The following is a 20,091-nucleotide window of genomic DNA, read 5'->3' as shown; positions in this document are numbered from 1 at the left end:
GTTTGCATGATTATACAGTCTGTCTATAAATATGACTCATCAGTACTTTCACTAGTGAGATGATAGAGGATTGGCAGGGTACTGACTCTCAAGGAAAGTGGTGTGCACCTGCCTTGGGGCAGGAAGTCTGTTCTTCTCTCATCAATAAGAACAAAGGCAAGATAAAATAATCATGAGATAAGGAATAAGATTGTTTTAGCCACCCACTGGCTTGAGCTTGAACTTGGATGAATTGTGCCTTTTGTTATGCAGGTGCCATCCCACCTGTGTGCCTCAAAAGCCGTGGTAACAAGAGCAGGTACTGTTTATTGAATACTTACCCTGGGCCGTATACTAGCACTTTAAATTTACCATCTCTTTTATTTTTTTAATTTTTGTTTATTTATTTGCATACGGTTGACACACAATGTGACCTTAGTTTCAGAGTTTCAGGAGTAGGCGTAGTGACTCAACGTCTGTATACGTTATGTTCTGTTCAGTAGCTACCAATCGCTCTCTTTTTTAAGTCATCTATTCCAGGAGTGCCTGGGTGGTGCTGCCGGTTAAGCGTCCGACTTCAGCTCAGGTCATGATCTTGCAGTCTGTGGGTTTGAGCCCCACGTCGGGCTCTGTGCTGACAACTCAGAGCCTGGAGCCTGCTTCAGATTCTGTGTCTCCCTCTCTCTGCTCCTCCCCTGCTCGCACTCTGTCTCTCTCTTTCTCAAAAACAAACATTAAAAAAAATTGTTTTAATCATCTGTTTTTTAATCCTCTCAAAGACTCTCCTGATTAGGAACAGTATTGTTCATACTGTTAGTATCAATATTAGTATTAATATTCACTCTCATTTCTAAGTGGCTTGCTCAGTGTCAACACGGCTAGTTAGCCAAAGAACCAGGACTTGGACCCTGGTTGGCCAATCCAGGAGGCTGCCCTAGGTAAGCAGGCGTAAGACCCACTTAGGGGTTAGAGCCAGGGCTTTTCAAGCCATCCTCAGTAGAGCCCTAGAATTTTAAAGCAATGCCTCGAGCCTTCTTTCCCAGCCACTTCATTCCTCACACCTCTAGACTAGGTGAGGGCTACTGAGGAGAAAGTCGAGTAAGAAAGGCTTTTACATATAAGAAAGGTTATACATCGAGGTTCCTTATAAGATTTCCATTGAAAAAAAAGTATATCTGTTTAAAAATTTTTTTCAACCTTCACGTACCACATCTTTCTCATTTAGAGGTGACAAAATGGAGGCCCAGAAGAGTTGTGCCCAGAATAATGTGGTTAGTTCTTTGCAGAACTCAGGCTGAGTTCTCTTGTCTATATTATAACCTGCCTCTGGGAGAACAGGCCTTTCCTTCCTCCAGAACAACATGAAAACCCTCATTCTGGTTATAAAAACCCATGTGAGGAAGTGTAAAACACGCCTCTTTTTCAAAGATTGAGTGACGTTTTCCAGATAGACCACCACTGAGAGGGCAGGATGTTTCCTCTCACCTCCAGTTACCATGAGGGGGGCCTGAAGTTCTGTCTCCACCTTAGCTCTTATGCCTGTTTAACCATTTCTGCCCAGTTAAGAGCAGGTTTGGGTCGCAGGAGTTTGAGACAGCACTTGCTTCTTCCTGGATAAGAATTACACCTTGGCTCTAAAGTCTCTGCGTCAAAGAGCACTTCCTATCACCCAATTTCCAAACAAAAGCATGAAGTACCAATACTTGAGGGTGCCCGGGTGGCTCAGTCAGTTAAGTAGCCGACTTCAGCTCAGGTCATGATCTCATGGTCTGTGAGTTGGAGCTCCACATCAGAATCTGTGCTGACAGCTCAGAGCCTGGAGCCCGCTTCAGAGTCTGTGTCTCCCTCTCTCTCTGCCCCTCCCCCACTTGCTCTCTCTCTCTCTCTTTCAAAAATAAATAAACATTTAAAAAAAGTAGCAACACCTGGTAGAGCTGGACATTGGTCTCTGAATTAAAATGTGAATGGGTGGGGGCGTGTGGATGGCTCAGTCAGGTCAGTTAAGCGTCCAACTCTTGAAAAGCATCTGACTCTTGATTTCGCTCAGGTCATGATCTCGCGGTTCAAGAGATCTAGCCCCTTGTCAGGCTCTGCACTGGCAGCATGGAGCCTGCTTGGGATTCTCTCCCTCCTCTCTTTCTGTCCTTCCCCCACTCACTCTCTCTCTCCCTCAAAATAAATAAATACACATTGTTTTTTAAATGTGAATGGGTGCAGATACTAAGCTTGAAATAACTTGATACGCTGCTGGGCCCTCTAAGAAGTTATGGTGCCAAGATCCTTCTCCACATTCTGGTGTCCAAAGCTGCCTCCCAAAGCTCAATTTATTGAGCTTCCTCAATAAATTGTCAGGAGACTGTGCTCGTGCCAGAATAGCTGGCCCTGTTGCTACTGGACAGAGGCTTTCTTGTCTTCTGGCGCTGGTGCCTCCTTCCACAACGCCATAGGGTTGCCCGTCCTGGGCATTGCAACCTGCTGTGTTTCGTGTCATCAAAGCTGTCTAAGACAGTGTCCTCCCCCAGAACCAAGCTTTGCCTTGGTCCTTGAACTCCCAACAGCCCCATCATGACGGACAGAAAAGATGCTCTAACCTGGTATGTGGGATTCTTGTCATGTCAGACCGGGCCTCTGGTTCAGTGCCACTGTGGGAGCTAGGGATGGCCGTGGGTAGCCTAAATACCGGGCCAGATTGCCATGATGTGCCATACACGATCCCTGCAGATTTTCAGACGCTGATTAGAAATGCTCATATTTCTTTAAATCTTTGGTTAATATAAACAATTCCTGGGGGGTTTCTTTTGTTCATTCTAAAAATTGCCATGCAATTGTTACCGTGTCTGATTTAATACTTTGCCTAGATTGCATATACTGGTCAAACAGAAATAATCATTTGTTGTTGGGCTCAGTCATAATGAAGGAAAGAAAGAGAGGGAGTCTGGCTTTCAGCCCTGGTTTAAATACACTGAACATGCTCTGGGGAATGAGCTCGCAAAGGATGGTGTTAATAATGGCCCAACTACTTTACCCCACAGGTGTCAGTGGAAGCCAGTGCTTCTCATTCCTTTTGTGAAATCATTTCCTTTTCAGTGAACTAATTATGATTTCCCTCCATTTATAATATAAAACAACAGTGCTCTCAAAAGGGATAAAATTTAGGAACACAGCCTGCTCTCCTTCTGGGGTTTGCTTGACAGGAACATAGCTCTAGGATGTCAGCAATCTTCCTGTGACTTGTGGGACTACATGCGACGTGGGGAGTGAAGCTGTCAGATGTCTTGCCTCCTTCCTCTTCTCTCCTCCCTGCTCTCCTTCCCTCCCATCCCCCTCCTTGCAGAGTAGTATTTACTCAGCTGCAAACTGGTACCAAAGCCTCAGTGCACTGGGGGTTAGGAAGGGGCGGTGTGGTCATGCCCCAAACTATCCATGTCCTTCCGAGCATCTCTTGGCAGAGCAGGCTGGCTGAGGGTGAGTGTCATTTAGAATGAGCATCCACAAGCCCTGCAGAACAGAACATAAAAACAATTGCAACTGAAAATTGGAGAGTCCACTCATGGGCTGTGGTGTTCTCTGGCCTCTGTGGCCTCCTATGGAGATTATGCAGCCAACCAACTAGAGGTTGTCCAGTCCACTGGGATTCCCCAATGCTTGGTAACGTTTCATTATCTCTAGCTCTGGTCCTAGCACTAGCTCACCCAGCCATCAACATTTGTAGGCAGTCACAGAAACAAATCCAGACTAAAGCCCATTTCATCCCCCATCCTTTTGGTGCTAAAAATGCTTGATTTGGGCTTTCTCCGAGTGAGGGACAAAGATATGGCGCTAGTTGCTTCTGTCTGGCACTCCTCCACTGGTCTCCTTTATTTTCTTTTTTAATGTTTATTTTTGAGAGAGAGAGAGAGAGAGCGAGCGAGCACAAGCAGGGGAGGGGCAGAGAGAGAGAGGGAGACACAGAATCCAAAGCACACTCCAAGCTCTGAGCTGTCAGCACAGAGCCCGACATGGGTCTGGAACCCACACACTGTGAGATCATGACCTGAGCCAAAGTCAGGACACTTAACCGACTGAGTCACCCAGGCGCCCTCCACTGGTCTCCTTGAATGACACCACTCTGACCCTGGAAAAGGCACCATTTCCCAGGAAGAGCAAAGGCATCTGAGTCTACAACCACACCACCGCAGTTCTTCCTGAGCAAATGTGTGGGCACACAGGGTGGTCTTGGAGGAGGATGTAGAGATGACTAAGCTGCCCCCACAGAGCTTCCGAAACAGGAATTTCCACAGCAAGAAGGCAGACCAGATGTAGAAAAGACAAGAGGAGACCTTCATCCTTCTTTTCCAAGAAAGAAGGAGGTGAGAACAAGTTAGTCCTTGATTATTGGGCATCAGCAATTTCTGATTAGACTAATTTTCTTATTCAAAATAACCTCACCTGTCACCCTCTGGGATTAGAGTAGAGATAACCAACAAAAGACTATTCTAAACCAGGGGCTGGTTATCTTGAAAAATACAGTATTCCTGCTAGAGTTGTAACAGTGGTCAAGTGAATTATTATGAAGTAAACCTACTGGTTTTCATGGTAAAGTTGGTGATATAATCCTATGAAAACAAATATCCAAGCTGACTGGATTTAACATTGATAAGAAGGTGCTAGGAGTCAACAAGCACGTGGAGTGTAGTCCCCCTGCCAGGATGTATTGTGTTCACTGAGAGTTGTGGTACCTACTGAACAGGACGTTTTCCATTTTCAGCACTTTACAGCTCCAACATCTCCTCGTGGCCCCTTAAATTTGTATATATGCCTCCTGTGCCTGGGGAGTCCCCATCTCGGTAGTTCACCCAGTGACCAGAAATCTGTCCGTCTGAATTTTCCTCTGGGTCTCTATGTAATGCACATTTTTATTCATTCATTCCTTCAATAAATATTTACTGCTGTGTGCCAGGCATTGTGCTAAGGGCTTTAAGTCTAAAGATTCCTTAATTTCAGGACTTCAAGTTTTAATCAGTTAATAACTATAAAATAATCCTACCACTTATTGGGCACTTCGAAAATGTCTCAGAAAAGTGCCTTATATTTAAATTGCCTCATTTGGTCTTTACAACAATCGCACTAGGTAGGTACCGTGGTCATTCACGTTTCTAAGAAGAGGAAACCAAGGTTCAGAGAAGTTTTGCCACTTGTCCAGATCACACTAGAGGTTAAGTAGTAGAGCCAGGCTTTGAAGCAAAGTCGTCTGATTACTACGTCTGGGCTCTCCACTAATACAACTGCCCTGCCCAGTTTAATGTGGCCCACCTGCAGGGTATCTGTATGTTTAACTTCAGTAGAAAGCCTGTCAGTCACCTGGTGTGAACAGGCCTACCATCAGAAGTCAAGTCCTCCATAAACCAGCCGGATCTCACCTGCTGGTGAGAACTAGAAGGACCTTTGGAGCTAGACGGGCTTACCTGCGAATCACCGTTCTCCCTCCTCCAAGTTGTTCTGTTTCCTTGAGAAGGTAATCAACCTTTAAAGAAACCCTAGTTTTTTTATTTCTAAAATAATAATAGCAAATAGTAACAGAGCACTTTTGGTGAGCCATTGTTCTAAGCCCTTTACATTAACTCACAACAACTGTATGATGGTGCTACTGTCATTATCCTCATGTTATAGAAGGGGAAACTGAGGCACAGAGAGCTTAATGGTCAAGTAATTTGAAATCAGTGGCAAAGCTGGGATTTTGACCCAGGCAGGATAACTCTGAAGTCTATGCTATGAGCCACGGTGCCACGCTGTGTTGCCTCTGGAGAGAAGAGAACCAAGGATGTAAAAGCCTCTGGTCCAGAGCCGGGCACACGGTCAATGGGACTATTACAATGCTGAGAATAAGAACGTTTAACAGCTCTGACCACCCACAAAAAGAGAAGCACCAATTTGTGGAGAATGTTTTAATGTTGATCTTATACCAAACCCTTCTTGTGCCTTCGCCTTTAATCTTTCAGGACCTGCTGGCTGATGCTTTCCTAGTTGGGGGTGTGGGGTTCCTTTAGAGAAGGCGTCTGTCTGTCCGTACACACCACTTACCTTCCCTGCACCTGCCAGGGCAAAGAGCGGCTGGCAGGTGGGCAGGGATGAGAAATGGCGGCGAGGCCAGGAGCACAGGTGCACCCATCCCCCGCCCTCCCATGGCCTGTGGCCCAGCACAGGCTGTGCTGCTGGAGCTGCAAGTCTTTCCTGTTGACAGTAATTAGACCTTTCAGACTAAATTTCTTACATGAAAAAAATCCCAAATCACTTGCATTGTCTCCTTGATCCAGTTCACCTGGAGCTATTTAGGTCCCGCAGTTTGTTTGGAGGGAAAAACAAGCTCTTAAGCCTTCACACATTACGGTTGATAAGATCAAGGTGCTGAAAGTGTTAGTTGGGTAAACGCTAGAGCCAGACTGCCTGTGTCTGAATTCCAGGTCTACTACCTCTTACGCGTGCGTGATCTGAGTTTTTGTGTCTGTGAAATGGGGGTAACCATAGTGAAGATTAAATGAGACGACATAGGACAAGCCCTTGCAAGAACAGTGCCTGGCCCATAGTAAGTGCTCAATAAATGTTGGCTGTTAATATTATCATTAAGCCCACCCAGCCTTCAGACCCCCATCTTTCCCTCCCAGCCTCAGGTTTTATTCTGGGAAGCCATGTTCCCTTCCTGTCCCCCCAGGCTCTGGACCCTTCTTTTATCACTTACCAAATGACAGTCAACCCTTAAACAACATGGGTTTGAACTGCACAGATCCCTTTGTACATGTTTTGTTTTTTCCAGTACAATACTATACATGTATTTTCTCTTCTTTATGTTTTTCTTAATATCATTTTCTTTTCTCTAGCTTACTTTATTATAAGAATATAACATATAAATACATATAACACACAAAATATAAGTTAATTGACTGTTATCAGTACAGCTTCTAGTCAACAGTGGGCTATTAGAAGTTAAGTTGTTGAGGAGTCAAAAGTTATACATGGATTTTTGACTGTGCAGGGGGTTGGTGCCCCTAACCCCACATTGTTCAAGGGTCAACTATACTTCACCTCTCTAAGCCTCCTTGTCCTTGGCTGTGAAGTGGGACTGGGAATAATGGAGTCTACTTCATAAGGTTGTTGCGAAGGTGAAGTGAGCTAATTCAAGGCTCAGTGACTATTTAGTCTCGTTACTGTTGTTCCTGAGGCACAAAGCGTTGCCTGAAAAGGCCTTTGAGATCTTGGAGAGCTCTTAGAGGGCCCGAAGTAGGCATTTAGGGTTAGCTAGTGCCTGAGTGTAAGTCTTGGGAGCTAAGAAGACTGCTGGCTTCTTCATCACTGTAACACTGTGCCTGGAACTGAGGAGGCCCATAGTAATACGAAATGAAGGAATACTGCAAAGAGTATTTAAAAACATGTTTGGCTCAGGCAACCTGACAGAGAATTTCAAGGCAGACCACCCCTAGGTGTTTAAGCACTTAAACTGAGCAGGAAACACCTTCCTCTTCTCGCCTGTCTTTGCCCCCAGCATTTAAAAACAAAACTAAAATATCCCCCACTGTTTGGTGTTACTATGTTGTAGACATTCTGCTAAGTACTTTATAGACATCCTCTCTTTTAATCTTGACTTCAACCCTGAAAGGTAAGTGTCATCATTCCCATTTTATAGATGAGAAACTGAGATTTAGAGAGATTGAGCAATTTGCCCGCGGTTGCGTAACTGGTAAATTGCAGAGCTAAGGGTTGAACCCTAGCCTGAGAGACAGGAAGCGGCCAGCTCCTGTTTGCTCATCGGTGTTCTGATTTTGGAACAAGCGTGACCACTTGCCATTCTCCCAAATACCCACTACTCAACTGAGGAGTATCTCCGAGCAGCAAATGCCTCTCTCTCAAAATATCCAGCCACTACATTAGAAGAAGTAGAACTGCTGTCTTCCACAATGAAGGTGGCAAAAGGTCTCTATTTGCCTAGATTTTCATTCATCTCTTTATCTTCCTCATTTTCCATTTGGGAAAGTCAAGTTTCAGAAGTGGTGAACAAGCTGTATTCTGTTATTCTGATGTATTTAGTATTTCCAAGAGCTGTTGTTGCATTAGAGAAATACAAAATGATTTTTGTAAATCATCCTTCTATCTTTGGAAGCAACTATTTGAAGTACATGAGTTAGAATGTCATCAAGAACCTAAAGAGAGCTGAGGGTCTGGAAACCAGGAGGCTGAGATTGATACCCAACCTTGTCTTTCTTGACTCAGTGTGGGAGTTACACAGTCCTCTAGGCTTCCCGTATTCCTTCACTGATTTATCTTCCCAAGGATATCTTGTGGGTAACTTTGGGGGACAAATGTGAATTTCTGTGAAACACTTTGACCCCCTAAGAATGATCAGCTACATCCACCAATTAGCCGAGGAAAGCAATGATGATTCAAAGATAGCATTTTCTTTTATAGACGTGTTTGTGCTTCGCTGACATTGCATTTTTTTTACAAATTGAAGGTTTGTGGCAATCCTGCATTGTGCAAGTCCATCGGCGCCATTTTTCCAATAGCATTTGCTCACTTTGTGTCTCTGTGTCATGTTTTGGTAATTCTCACAATATTTCAAACCTTTTCATTATTGTTGTGGTCATCTGTGATCAGTGATTACAACTTGCTGAAAGCTCAGATGATGGTTAGCATTTTTTAGCAATAAAGTATTTTTAAACTAAGGCATGTACTTTTTTTTAGATATAATGCTATTGCACACTTAATAGATTGCAGCTTAGCGTAACCATTACTTTTACATGCACTGGAAAACCAAAAAATTCATTTGATTCACTTTGTTGGGATGTTTGCTTTATTGTGGTGTTCTGAACCAAACCCACAGTATCTCCAAGGTATGCGTGTATTTACTTCCTTCCAGAAGTCACTCCTCTTTACACAGGGAGTTCTGGAGTGAGAATAATGTGGGAATCCGTTATATTCAATAGCTTTCCTCCCCTTTCTTCACCTTTCCTGCCCCTTACCTTAAAGCTGTAAGACCGTGAGTGGCTATTACACCATCCTTTGATGAGCAAAACCTCCTACCAGGCTGTGCCCGAGGTCAGGCAAGTGAGGAGAGGAAAGTGCACACCCCACTGTGGCCAAGACGAAGGCCACAAAAGCCATCTTGATCCTTTGACCTACATTGGCACTGAGCCTGTTGCTTTGGTGACCCTGACTTTGGCAGTGTGGTTAGTTTAACTCTCTGCCCCCACCTTGAATTGAGCTTTGATGAAAAAGTAGTAGGAACCCAGGCCTGTCCCTGGAGATTTGGGGTTTTTATCTTGGAAAAGCATCAACCAAACTAGCAGGGCAGGAGATCTGGATGCCTGTGGCTTGGGCTAACTTGGGTCCAAAGAAACCAAGTGCCTATGATCATCATCTTCATTCCCCAAATGTGGCCATGCCCTCTGGATTCCCTTGTCTCACTCATTCTCCCAGTTAGGATGGCTTCCAGGTTGCCTGCTGTTGCTTTACCATTAGCTTGTTCTTCCATATTTGAAATGCTTTGGTATACAGAATACTTGCGGATTGCCTGGCTGTTCTAAAATCTTTTGGCTTTGGTACATGTAATAACAAAACAACCTTTACACATCAGTGTATTTCCTCTCCCTTGGGAGCCGAGAGACCTCCCTGGGATTTGCATCTCTGGGTTTGCTGCTGGGCTGCAGAGCCTCATCCTGGCTCCTCTCTCCCAGGGCACTGCTACTGTATATCAGGAATCATCTGGTTGCCTTGATTGTATATCTTGAACCTTTGTCTTGGTTTCCTGTAATAGAATGGCCAGATTTTTGTGCAGGCATCCAAAAGAAGCCAGGCTGTGCAATACTGGATGACAGAGTAATAAGGTCTGTGGGTTGCTGTGACGGATTCTTCTCCATATATTGAAAGACTGAGTTTGCCTTAGTAGTGCTTCCAGATATCCATGGATGGTCTTTGGGCATGTTGTGGTGAATGCTACCATGCCAGAGAATTTCAGCAGATTTAACCAGCTTTGAAATGACTCGTTCTTGTAGATTTTCATACACAAGGAAAACGAGACTAAGAATGTGGATCAAGGTATCCCTCTTGTTCCCTTCTCACCCGACCATTTTTCAAACCAGGGAAGCTCCGTTCGCCAAAATGTTGTAGCTGGGTACCTTCCACCCGGGAAAAACTTTGTAGAAACATTGATCTTAGAATCTCACTAAGAGGTTAGTAGCTAGCACTAACTCACCTTTACAAGAGCAGCTCTACCGAGGCTAGGTCTGAAACCCATGAAATGGCCAAACAAAGAGCAATGACTTCACACGCAGAGACCTAATGTGTTCCTCTCCATTTCAACTTCAGATTTGCTGACCATGAGAGAATATCACTGTTTGCTGCAACTGCTGTGCCCGGATTTCCCCCTGGAGCTCACTCAGAAAGCAGCCAGGTATGTGCCCTGGGCTCTAGAAGCTAACTCAGCCCTCTGCGGGCCAGGACTTAGAGAAACCTGAAATGTATACACACAAACAAGCAAACCATTAGGAAAAATACAAAACCATTAGGGAGAAACTGGCATTTGGAGAGGGGTCTGTTTGAGATTTGCCCCAAAACATAATGCTCACTTTCTGCCTTTCCCAAGGGAAGCCAAATGATCCTTTGTGGTTTCTGTGGGGGGCCTTAGGGTCTGCAGACAGAGCTGGGGGGTGGTGAGATGAAGACACACACACACACACACACACACACACACACACACACACACACACAAAGTCTCTAGAGGATATTCTGAGAAACGAAGGGGCAAGAGTTGGCAGTGACCAGTGAATGAAGGCATAGATTGAGGTTGGAGACTGGAAAGGTATGGAGGTGATGAAGCCCAATTAAGAGAAGGATAAATGATATTATTTATGCTGAAAGAAGATTTTCAAGATTAGTCCAGAACCAGGAAGACTTGGCAGAAATAGTTTGAACCCCCTTATTTCTGCGTTTGATTTCATGGTCATTCCCATCTTAACCAAATGGGGTAGTTGGACTGTGCCTCAATTACCTTTTACTTGACACGAAATTTGACCTAAGGTGGCAAATGGAAGAATTTCAAAATTGTGTTATCTGAAATTGCCAGAAAAGAGGATTTTTAGGAAAATACTCTGCATTGTACTACACATGATAGATACATGTCATTGTACATCTGTCCCAAAAGTACACATGAAGGGTAATGTAAAGTATGAACTCTGGGTGATCATGTTGTGTCAGTGTAGCTTCATCAATTGTAACAAAGGTTCCACTCCAGTGCAGTGCAGGTGTTGATATGGAGGAAGCTATGCAAGAGCTGGGGGATGGGGGGTATGTGGTAAATCTCTGCACCTCCCCCTCCATTTTGCTGTGAACCTAAAACTGCTCTAAAAAGTAAAGTCTTGTTTTTCTTTTTTAACTTTTTAATGTTTATTTTTTAGAGAGACAGAGGGCGGGGCGGGGAGGGCAGAGAGAGAGGGAGACGCAGAACCCGAAGCAGGTTCCAGGCTCTGAGCTGTCAGCACAGAGCCTGACACGGGGCTCAAACTCATGAACCGTGAGATCATGACCTGAGCCAAAGTTGGACACCCAACTGACTGAGCCACCCAGGCACCCCAAAAGTAAAGTCTTTTTTTTGTTAATGTTTATTTATTTTTGAGACAGAGAGAGACAGAGCATGAACGGGGGAGGGGCAGAGAGAGAGGGAGACACAGAATCTGAAACGGGCTCCAGGCTCTGAGCTGTCAGCACAGAGCCCGACGCGGGGCTCGAACTCACGGACTGTGAGATCATGACCTGAGCCGAAGTCGGCCGCTTAACCGACTGAGCCACCCAGGCGCCCCAAAAGTAAAGTCTTAATAATATTTTTTAATGTCCATCTTACCTCAAGCATAGTGTATGCATTTACCTTCATTATTTCATTTAAATTCATTTACCTTAATTACCTCACTTAATCCTTATAAAAACTGTTACCTTCCTATTTTACTCAAGAGGAAACCGATATACCTCAATTAAAAAAAAAAAGAGGAAATTAAGGCTCAAAGAGGTCAAGTATGTGGCCTGAATTTACTGATAGCTTGTAAGTAGCAGAGGCATGACCTGAACCCAAGGCTGCCTGAATCCACAGACTTTGCCCTTAACCTCCTCACCCTCCTGCCTGCTCATCTTGTGAAATCATTTCTGCGTGGTGGTTTGACCCACTGACACCACAGCTGCACTGGCTACGCTGCACCAAGAACCATCTGAGTCCTTCTGAGGTGAGCCAACCATCCCCTCCGCTGCCAGCGACAGACTCCAGCCTCACACCGGGGCGGGCTGTTCTGCAGTTCACAGCTCACACGCTGATTTTGCTGGTCATGTGCAAAACTTGTTTAGTGGTCACGCAACCAAAATCTTCTTCCCTGCGTTGTCCAGTGGATACTTACCTTTTCCAGTGGCACTTGGCCCCTGGTAAAAGCAGCAATTCGGGTTTTATCATTTTAACTGATCCGCCATCCAAAGGACATCTAGATTTTTTTTTTTCCATAGTTGACAATAAAATGTGGGAGATTATCTCTTGTAATATAAGAGCAGCCAGCTGGAGTTACCTTCAGATTTCCAATGATAGTGCTTCTTGAGGTCAGATTATTTTAAGGAAGATTCAGCCCCAAATTTGGGGGAAAAAAACTCTTTAAAGACTGTACTATGATTTCTACGTAGCTGAATAATAAAAATCTCTAACAAATCTTCCTAGAGAAAAGGAACCGTAAGTGTAAGTAAGCTCCAAGTAAGTGTAAGCTCCATGAGGGCAGGCAGGATCTATACCAGTCTTATTTGCTGCTGGATCCCTGTTGCCCAGACCAGTACCTAGATACGTGCTAGACACTCCATTAAGTGTCTCCCGATTAAATGAACATATGAATGACATCGCTTGTCAGGCATTTTACGTAGTTCAAATAGTCCATGATTCTCAGTAACTCGAAGAACAAACATCAGCCACTGTATCCTATATTCATTTGTTCATTCATTCATTTATATATTCATTAAAAATTTTTAACAGCTTGGGGTTTCTGGTCCAACTCTTGATCTCAGCTCAGGTCTTAATCTCAGGGTCATGAGTACAAGCCCCACATTGGGCTCTGCATTGGGCTCTGTGCTGGACATGAAGCCTACTTAAAACAAAATTCAATGGGCTTTTATTATAGTCACAGAGTACATTCGTATCCATCAGCACAATCAAGTTTAGAATATTTTAATTGCCCCCAAAAGAAATCCTGCAGTCCTTAGCCACTACTCCCCAATCCTTCCCTCCTCCCCAGCCCTGGGCAACCACTAATCTACTTTCTGTCTCTATAAATTTGCCTATTCTAGACATTTAAAATGAGTGGAATCATATAGTATGTGGTCCTTTGTGACTAGCTTCTTGCACTTGGCATAGTGTTTTCACGGTTCACCCATGTTGTAGCAGTACTTCATTCCATCAGGTATTTCTTGAATGCCAGGAGCGATTATGTACACTGGGGATACAGTGATGAATAGATGCTGTTCTTCCCCTCAAGGAGCTTAACATTAGGTGTAGAAGAGGACCCCTTTGGGCCTCAGTCACTGTCTGCCACCACTCTGTGACATCTCACCTTGGTTTCTGTCACTCCAGAACAGTTACTGTCCTCCTTTCCTGAAAGGTTGGTGGCAAGTTAATGAGGGTGACCTTCTGTAGGATTTTCAACCCCTAGCAGCCTCAGCTTTGCACTTGCCCCACCCAACTTCCAGACCCTTCCAAACAATTTGATATGTGTAAGCACTCAAGATTAGAAGTAACACCAAGTGGGGCGCCTGGGTGGCTCAGTGGTTAAGCGTCCAACTTCAGCTCAGGTCATGATCTAACAGTCCGTGAGTTTGAGCTCCTCATCAGGCTCTGTGCTGATAGCTCAGAGCCTGGAGCCTGCTTCAGATTCTGTGTCTCCCGCTCTCTCTGCCCATCCCCTGCTCAGGCTCTGTCTCTCTCTGTCTCAAAAAAATAAAAAATAAAAAAAAAAAAAGAAATAACACCAAGAATGAACTATTCTGACCTCATCAAGATAAAAAGCTTCTGTACAGCGAAAGAAACAATCAGCAAAACTAAAAGGCAACAGTGGAATGGGAAAAGATGTTTGCAAATGACATATCAGATGAGTTAGTATCCAAAATCTATAAAGAACTTCTCAAACTCAACACCCAAAAAATAAATAATCCAGTGAAGAAATGGGCAAAAGACATGAATAGACACTCTTCCAAAGAAGACATCCAGATGGCTGACAGACACATGAAAAAATGCTCAACATCACTCATCATCAGGGAAATACAAATCAAAACCACAGTGAGATACCACCTCACACCTGTCAGAATGGCACACATTAACAACTCAGGCAACAACAGGTGTTGGTGAGGATGCAGAGAAGAGGAACCCTTTTGCACTGCTGGTGGGAATGCAAACTGATGCAGCCACTCTGGAAAACAGTATGGAGGTTCCTCAAAAAATGAAAAATAGAACTACCCTACAACCCAGCAATTGCACTACTAGGTATTTATCCAAAGAATACAGGTGTGCTGTTTCGAAGAGGCACATGCACCCCAATGTTTATAGCAGCACTATTGACAATATTCAAAGTATGGAAAGACTCCAAGTGTCCATTGACCAATGAATGGATAAAGAAGATGTGGTATATATAGACAATGGAGTATTACTCGGCAATCAGAAAGAATGAAATCTTGCCATTTGCAATTACGTGGATGGAACTAGAGGGTATTATGCTAAGCAAAATTAGAGAAAGATAAATATCACTTCATTCATGTGTGGAGTTTAAGATACAAAACAGATGAACATAAGGGAAGGGAAGCAAAAATAATATAAAAAACAGGGAGGGGGACAAAACATAAGAGACTCTTAAATACAGAGAACAAACTGAAGGTTGCTGGAGGGGTTGTGGTGGGGGGCTAAATGGGTAAGGGGCATTAAGGAAGACACTTATTGGGATGAGCACTGGGTGTTAAACATAGAGGAGGAATCACTGGGATCTACTCCTGAAATCATTATTACACTATATGCTAACTAACTTGGATGTAAATTTAAAAATTTTTTAAATAAAAAAAGAATAGAAGTAACACAGTCATCTAAAATGCTCGGATTCTTACAATTATTGATACCAACAGACTTCAGCAGTGGTATCCCCCTAGCTGTGGCTGGAAGCAAAGCTTATCCCCTCCAGGAAGCCTGCTGTTTGATAGTCCATGCTGGTCGCAGTGTGAGGGGATTATGGGAATGCAGGTAGAAACAACAGAAGGGCCTAGGACAATCCTCAGGATGCTGGCTATGAAATTAGAGGTGAGGGTCACCTGGGTGGCTCAGTTGTTTAAGCGTCTGACTTTGGCTCAGGTCATGATCTCACGCTTCATGAGTTTGAGCCCAGTATCGGGCTCTGTGCTGACAGCTCAGAGGCCGGAGCCTGCTTCCTGCTTCCGATTCTGTGTCTCCCTCTCTCTGCCCACCCACCCCTGCTCACACACTCTCTCTCTCTCTTTCTCTTTCTCTCTCTCTCTCTCAAAAATAAACATTTAAAAACATATAAAAATAAAAAATAAAATAAAATAAAAAGAAGTTATAGGTAAATTCAGAACCAGGGGAAGTTAGTTTGCTCCCTGTGTATTAGGCTTTGTGTCAACCCCGCCTCCCCAATGCCATTCTTTGCTCACTCCACTCCAGCTGGCGTGTGGGTACAAAACTTGTCTATATCCCAGAAAGCGCTCTCTGATGGCGTAAGCTATTCTTACTTTGTCCCAAAGATCAAGATCCCAACTTCCTCACACAAGGCCGGGCTTCTGATCAAAATCGCAAATGGAGGTGGTTAGGCCTCCAAGGCAGTTACTGTTGCTAGAAGAGGCATCGCACTCTCCCATGTCATGGCTGGGCTTACTTTTCTCAGGGCCCTGAGGTCTGGGGACAGGCCACAGAAGGAGGCTCCAGGCTGCGATGATGTGTGCATGGAAGAATGTAATCCACACGCAGCTGCACAGCAGAGCCTGTTCGGGGGCATGGCATCTCCACGTGTGCCTGACTCATGGACGGCAAGCACCGCGGCCAGGCCCTGGGGCAGCAGGTGTGAGCCAGAGGCACAGGAAAGATGGCAAATGGACTGCAAGACAGGCCTAGCCCCAGACGCCCTCCACCTCGCACATTCCTGTAGCAGTGGGGGGGGTCATCAGAGCTTTTATCCTTAAATGATCACCACAGCATCTCTGTCTCCCTCCCCCTTGGACCAGGAGGCTTTCCTGAAGGTGAGAAGCACCTTGCCGTGTCTGGCAATTCGAGCCAGACTTCTTGAGTTCAAATCCTGGTTTCACAGTCCACCAGCTTGTGCCCTTGGGAAAGTTGTTTTTTTGTTTTTTTGTCTTTTTTGAGCCTCATTCTCTTCATTTATCAAATGGAAATAATAATAGTTGTAATAATTGAAGAAGTACATAATGTGCTTAAAACAATGCCTGGCACAGAGTAAAGTTTCAATGTTAGAAGTAGTAGTCTTAACCCTGACCTATAAGAGCACAAGCATCATAGCATTGGAAAGACCTGAATGTACATGCCACTGGGGCCCCATTAACTGGATGACCTTGGGGATTTCTCATAACTTCTCTAAGGCTTGTGTCCATATCTGTAAAATGGGGAATAATACTAACTCACTCCGAGGACAGTGTAACTTTCAACAACTAGAAAAAATATATATTTTATTTTATTTATTTTTTAAATATATGAAATTTATTGTCAAATTGGTTTCGAAAAAATATATATTTTATACATGTATGCATATTAGCACATTGTAGACATTCAATAATTAATAGTTTCTTGCCGTTAAAATAATGTTGGCATTATTATTATTACCAGATTTTTAAAAATAAACAAGAAGAAGGGCACCTGGGTGGCTCAGTCAGTTAAGCATCCGACTTCAGCTCAGGTCATGATCTCACGGTTCGTGAGTTCGAGCCCTGAATCGGGCTCTGTGCCGAGGCTCAGAGCCTGGAGGCTGCTTCTGATTCTGTGTCTCCCTCTCTCTCTGCCCCCTGCCCCCCATTCATGCTCTGTCTCTGTCACTCTCTCAAAAATAAATAAACATTAAAAAAATTTAAAAAAATAAAATAAACAAGAAGTTTCTCAGCCCCCTAAGGCAGTTATTTCTGGCCTTTTTTCACTTCAGAACACTCAGAAAATAATATACACATAACAAAAAGCCAGTAAAGATGACTTTGCCCGTGATCAGCCTGCAGGCTCTGGCCTCCTCCCTGCTGGGCCAAGAGGACCCTCACACCTGTAACCCGTTCAAGGTGCAAGTTGACACAGGGTCACCTGCAGGGCTTATTAAACCACAGATGGCAGACTCCATCCCCAGAGTTCAGGGGATCTGAGGTGGGGCTCCAAAACTCATATTTCCAAACACTTGCCAGGTGATGCTAATGGTCATCCACTTTGAGGAGTATTGATTTAGTGCATTGAAAGCCAGTCTGATTCTGGCATTTTAGAATCGATCCCATCAAAAGGATTTACATTTCATTCTCTCTCTTGTCATTTTAAAACACAATTTACCTCACGTCTCCCTCCCTGAAGGCCAGATTTCTAGTGAGTAATAATATGTGCTAGACACAGACAATGCCTGGAAAACACACAAACTCCTAAGGAATCTAGTTCAGACCTAGTAACTCATCCCAATTTAAGAGGTTCACTTTTCAGCTGGTCCCTGTGTCACAAAGGCAGGACTCAGGTGCTGGAGCCAGACAGCCCTGGATTCAAATCCCAAATTCTTTCACTTACTGGCTTATGACAGTGAGCAGTCTCTCTAAGCCTCAGTTCCTTCATCTGTAAAATGGAAATAATTATAACACCTGCCTCATAAAATTGATTTGAGGATTTAATGAGATAATGCATGTAAAATGCCTGTCACACAGCCCTCAAAAAATATTACCTATTTTAGAAAAGTATAACTGGTAAATGGGGATTGATTCCTGTATTCATTTTTCAGCTGTTTCCTAAGCATCTTCTATATGCCAGACTTCATACCGTGCATGACAATACAGCTTTATGCTTTCTTGGTGTCTTTCTTTATGCCTCTCCCCTACAATAGCTTTCTGCCTGGATATCTTCCCCAGCTCTGACTTGCCATCTAACAGTATCACTCAAAAATAAATAAAAACATGAAAAAAAATTTTTTTAAGCTTTAAAAAGTTGATCTATAAAGAAGTAATACTTTTTAAAAAATTTTTAATGTTTATTTATTTTTGAGACAGAGAGAGACAGAGCATGAATGGGGAGGGTCAGAGAGAGAGGGTGACATAGAATCCGAAGCAGGCTCCAGGCTCTGAGCTGTCAGCACAGAGCCCGACACAGGGCTTGAACTCACGGACCGTGATATCATGGCCTGAGCCAAAGTCGGACGCTTAACCAACTGAGCCACCCAGGCGCCCCTATAAAGAAGCAATATTGCAGAGCAGTAGGGAAAGGGGATCAATTCAAGAAGAATTGATGCGGCAGTTGGTTATTCACATAGGGAAAAATCAAGTTAGATTCCTGCTCCATATCATATTCAGAAGTCAATTTCATATTCAGAAGTCAATTTCACATAGATGACAAGCCTAAATATGAAATGCAAGACTAAAATACTCTTAAAAGAGAATAGAGGAAAATATATTTATGGCCAACAGGTAGTAAAAGAATTCTTACGGTACGAAGGGCCCAAGCCCAGTGGACGAGATTGATCAACTTGACCGCAAAAAAAAAATTGCATTCATTTATTCATTCAGTCAGCGTTCATTGCGAGTACCTTCCAGGTGCTGAGAACAGAGCAGTGAAAAAATACAGTCCTTGCCCCGCAGTAGAGCTGACTTTCTAGAGCAAAGAGAATTATCAGATAGAAAGCAAGAATTCCCTGATGGCAAATTGAACCCCAGCCATCCCTAAACCCCAGGACTACCAGGGAATTAAGAATTAAAGTTCTCAGGGGATGCCTGGGTGGCTCAGTTGGTTAAGCATCTGACTCTTGATTTCAGCTCAGGTCATGATCTCCCAGTCTGTGCGTTCGAGTTCTGCATCAGGCTCTGCACTGACAGCATGGAGTCTGCTTGGGATTCTCTCTCTCTTTGTCTCTGCCCCTCCCTCCCTCTCTCTCTCTCAAAATAAATAAATAAACTTTAGGGGCACCTGGGTGGCTCAGTCAGTTGAGGGTCCAACTTCAGCTCAGGTCATGATCTCACAGTTCTGTGGGTTTGAGCCCAGCATCAGGTTCTACAATGACAGCACAGAGCCTGCTTTGGATTCTCTCTCTCCCTCTCACTCTGCCCCTCCCCCACTTGTGCACGGGCTGTCTCTCAAAAATAAACAAACATTAAAAATTTTTTTAATAAATTTAAAAAAAGAATTAAAATTTTCAGTTCAACCAAAGATAGCATAAACAAAGCTGAAAGACAAGTGAGAGATGAGAAGAGGAGATTTATGTGTATGTCTAACAACAGATTGGTCTGCAGAATTTTTTCTTCTAAAAGGAGTTTTATAAAGAACTCCTACAAATCAATAAGGAAAAGATGAAGAACCTCAGTAGAAAAATATCCCAAGGATATGAGCAGGCGATCCACAGAAAACTCTAACAGCTAATAAGCATATGGGCATATTTTCATGCCCAAACTCACTAGTAATCAGGGAAAGGCCAATGAAATTGAGATGCCACTTCCCATCAAATGACAAAAATTTTAAAGTCTGATAACACAAGCGTTGGTGAGGACGTGGAACTCTCATAAAGTGCTGGTGGCAGCATAAAGTGGTACTATCACTTTGGGGCAATGTAGGCAAATCTAAAGAAGTTCACAGGTGTCCCTTGTTATAAGGAAATATGCAGCATTATTTGTAGTAGCTCCCACTGGAACGCTCTGCAAGTCCCTCTGCAGAGGAAAGGATAAGGTGCAGCAGCATCATACCATCCACAGAATTCTGTACACCAGCTGAAACGGATACAGGTAGAAATCTATGCACCAACACTGATCTGTCTCAAAACGTCAAGTTCCAGAATGATGCATAGAGTTTGAAAGCAAGCAACACAAAGCTAGATCATGTTTTAAGAATATAGGCATTTGTGTGAGTTC

General features: G+C 43.8%; 1 protein-coding gene across 3 annotated transcripts in view; it reads left to right on the top strand.

Moving 5' to 3' along the window:
- The window catches only part of CSTPP1 (centriolar satellite-associated tubulin polyglutamylase complex regulator 1), a 195,561-nt gene that overhangs the window by 160,090 nt on the left and 15,380 nt on the right, over positions 1–20,091 (top strand). For all 3 annotated transcript variants that reach the window (XM_015075663.3, XM_015075662.3, XM_015075664.3), the window contains exon 4: positions 10,315–10,399. In XM_015075663.3, the coding sequence (XP_014931149.1) occupies positions 10,315–10,399 (85 nt within the window). The remainder of the gene's footprint in view (positions 1–10,314; positions 10,400–20,091) is intronic.

This window comes from Acinonyx jubatus, chromosome D1 (assembly GCF_027475565.1).
Source record: "Acinonyx jubatus isolate Ajub_Pintada_27869175 chromosome D1, VMU_Ajub_asm_v1.0, whole genome shotgun sequence".
In the NCBI taxonomy this organism is placed as follows: Eukaryota; Metazoa; Chordata; class Mammalia; order Carnivora; family Felidae; genus Acinonyx; species Acinonyx jubatus.
Note: the sequence above shows the minus strand (reverse complement) of the source record. Positions and strands in the feature narration are given on the sequence as shown.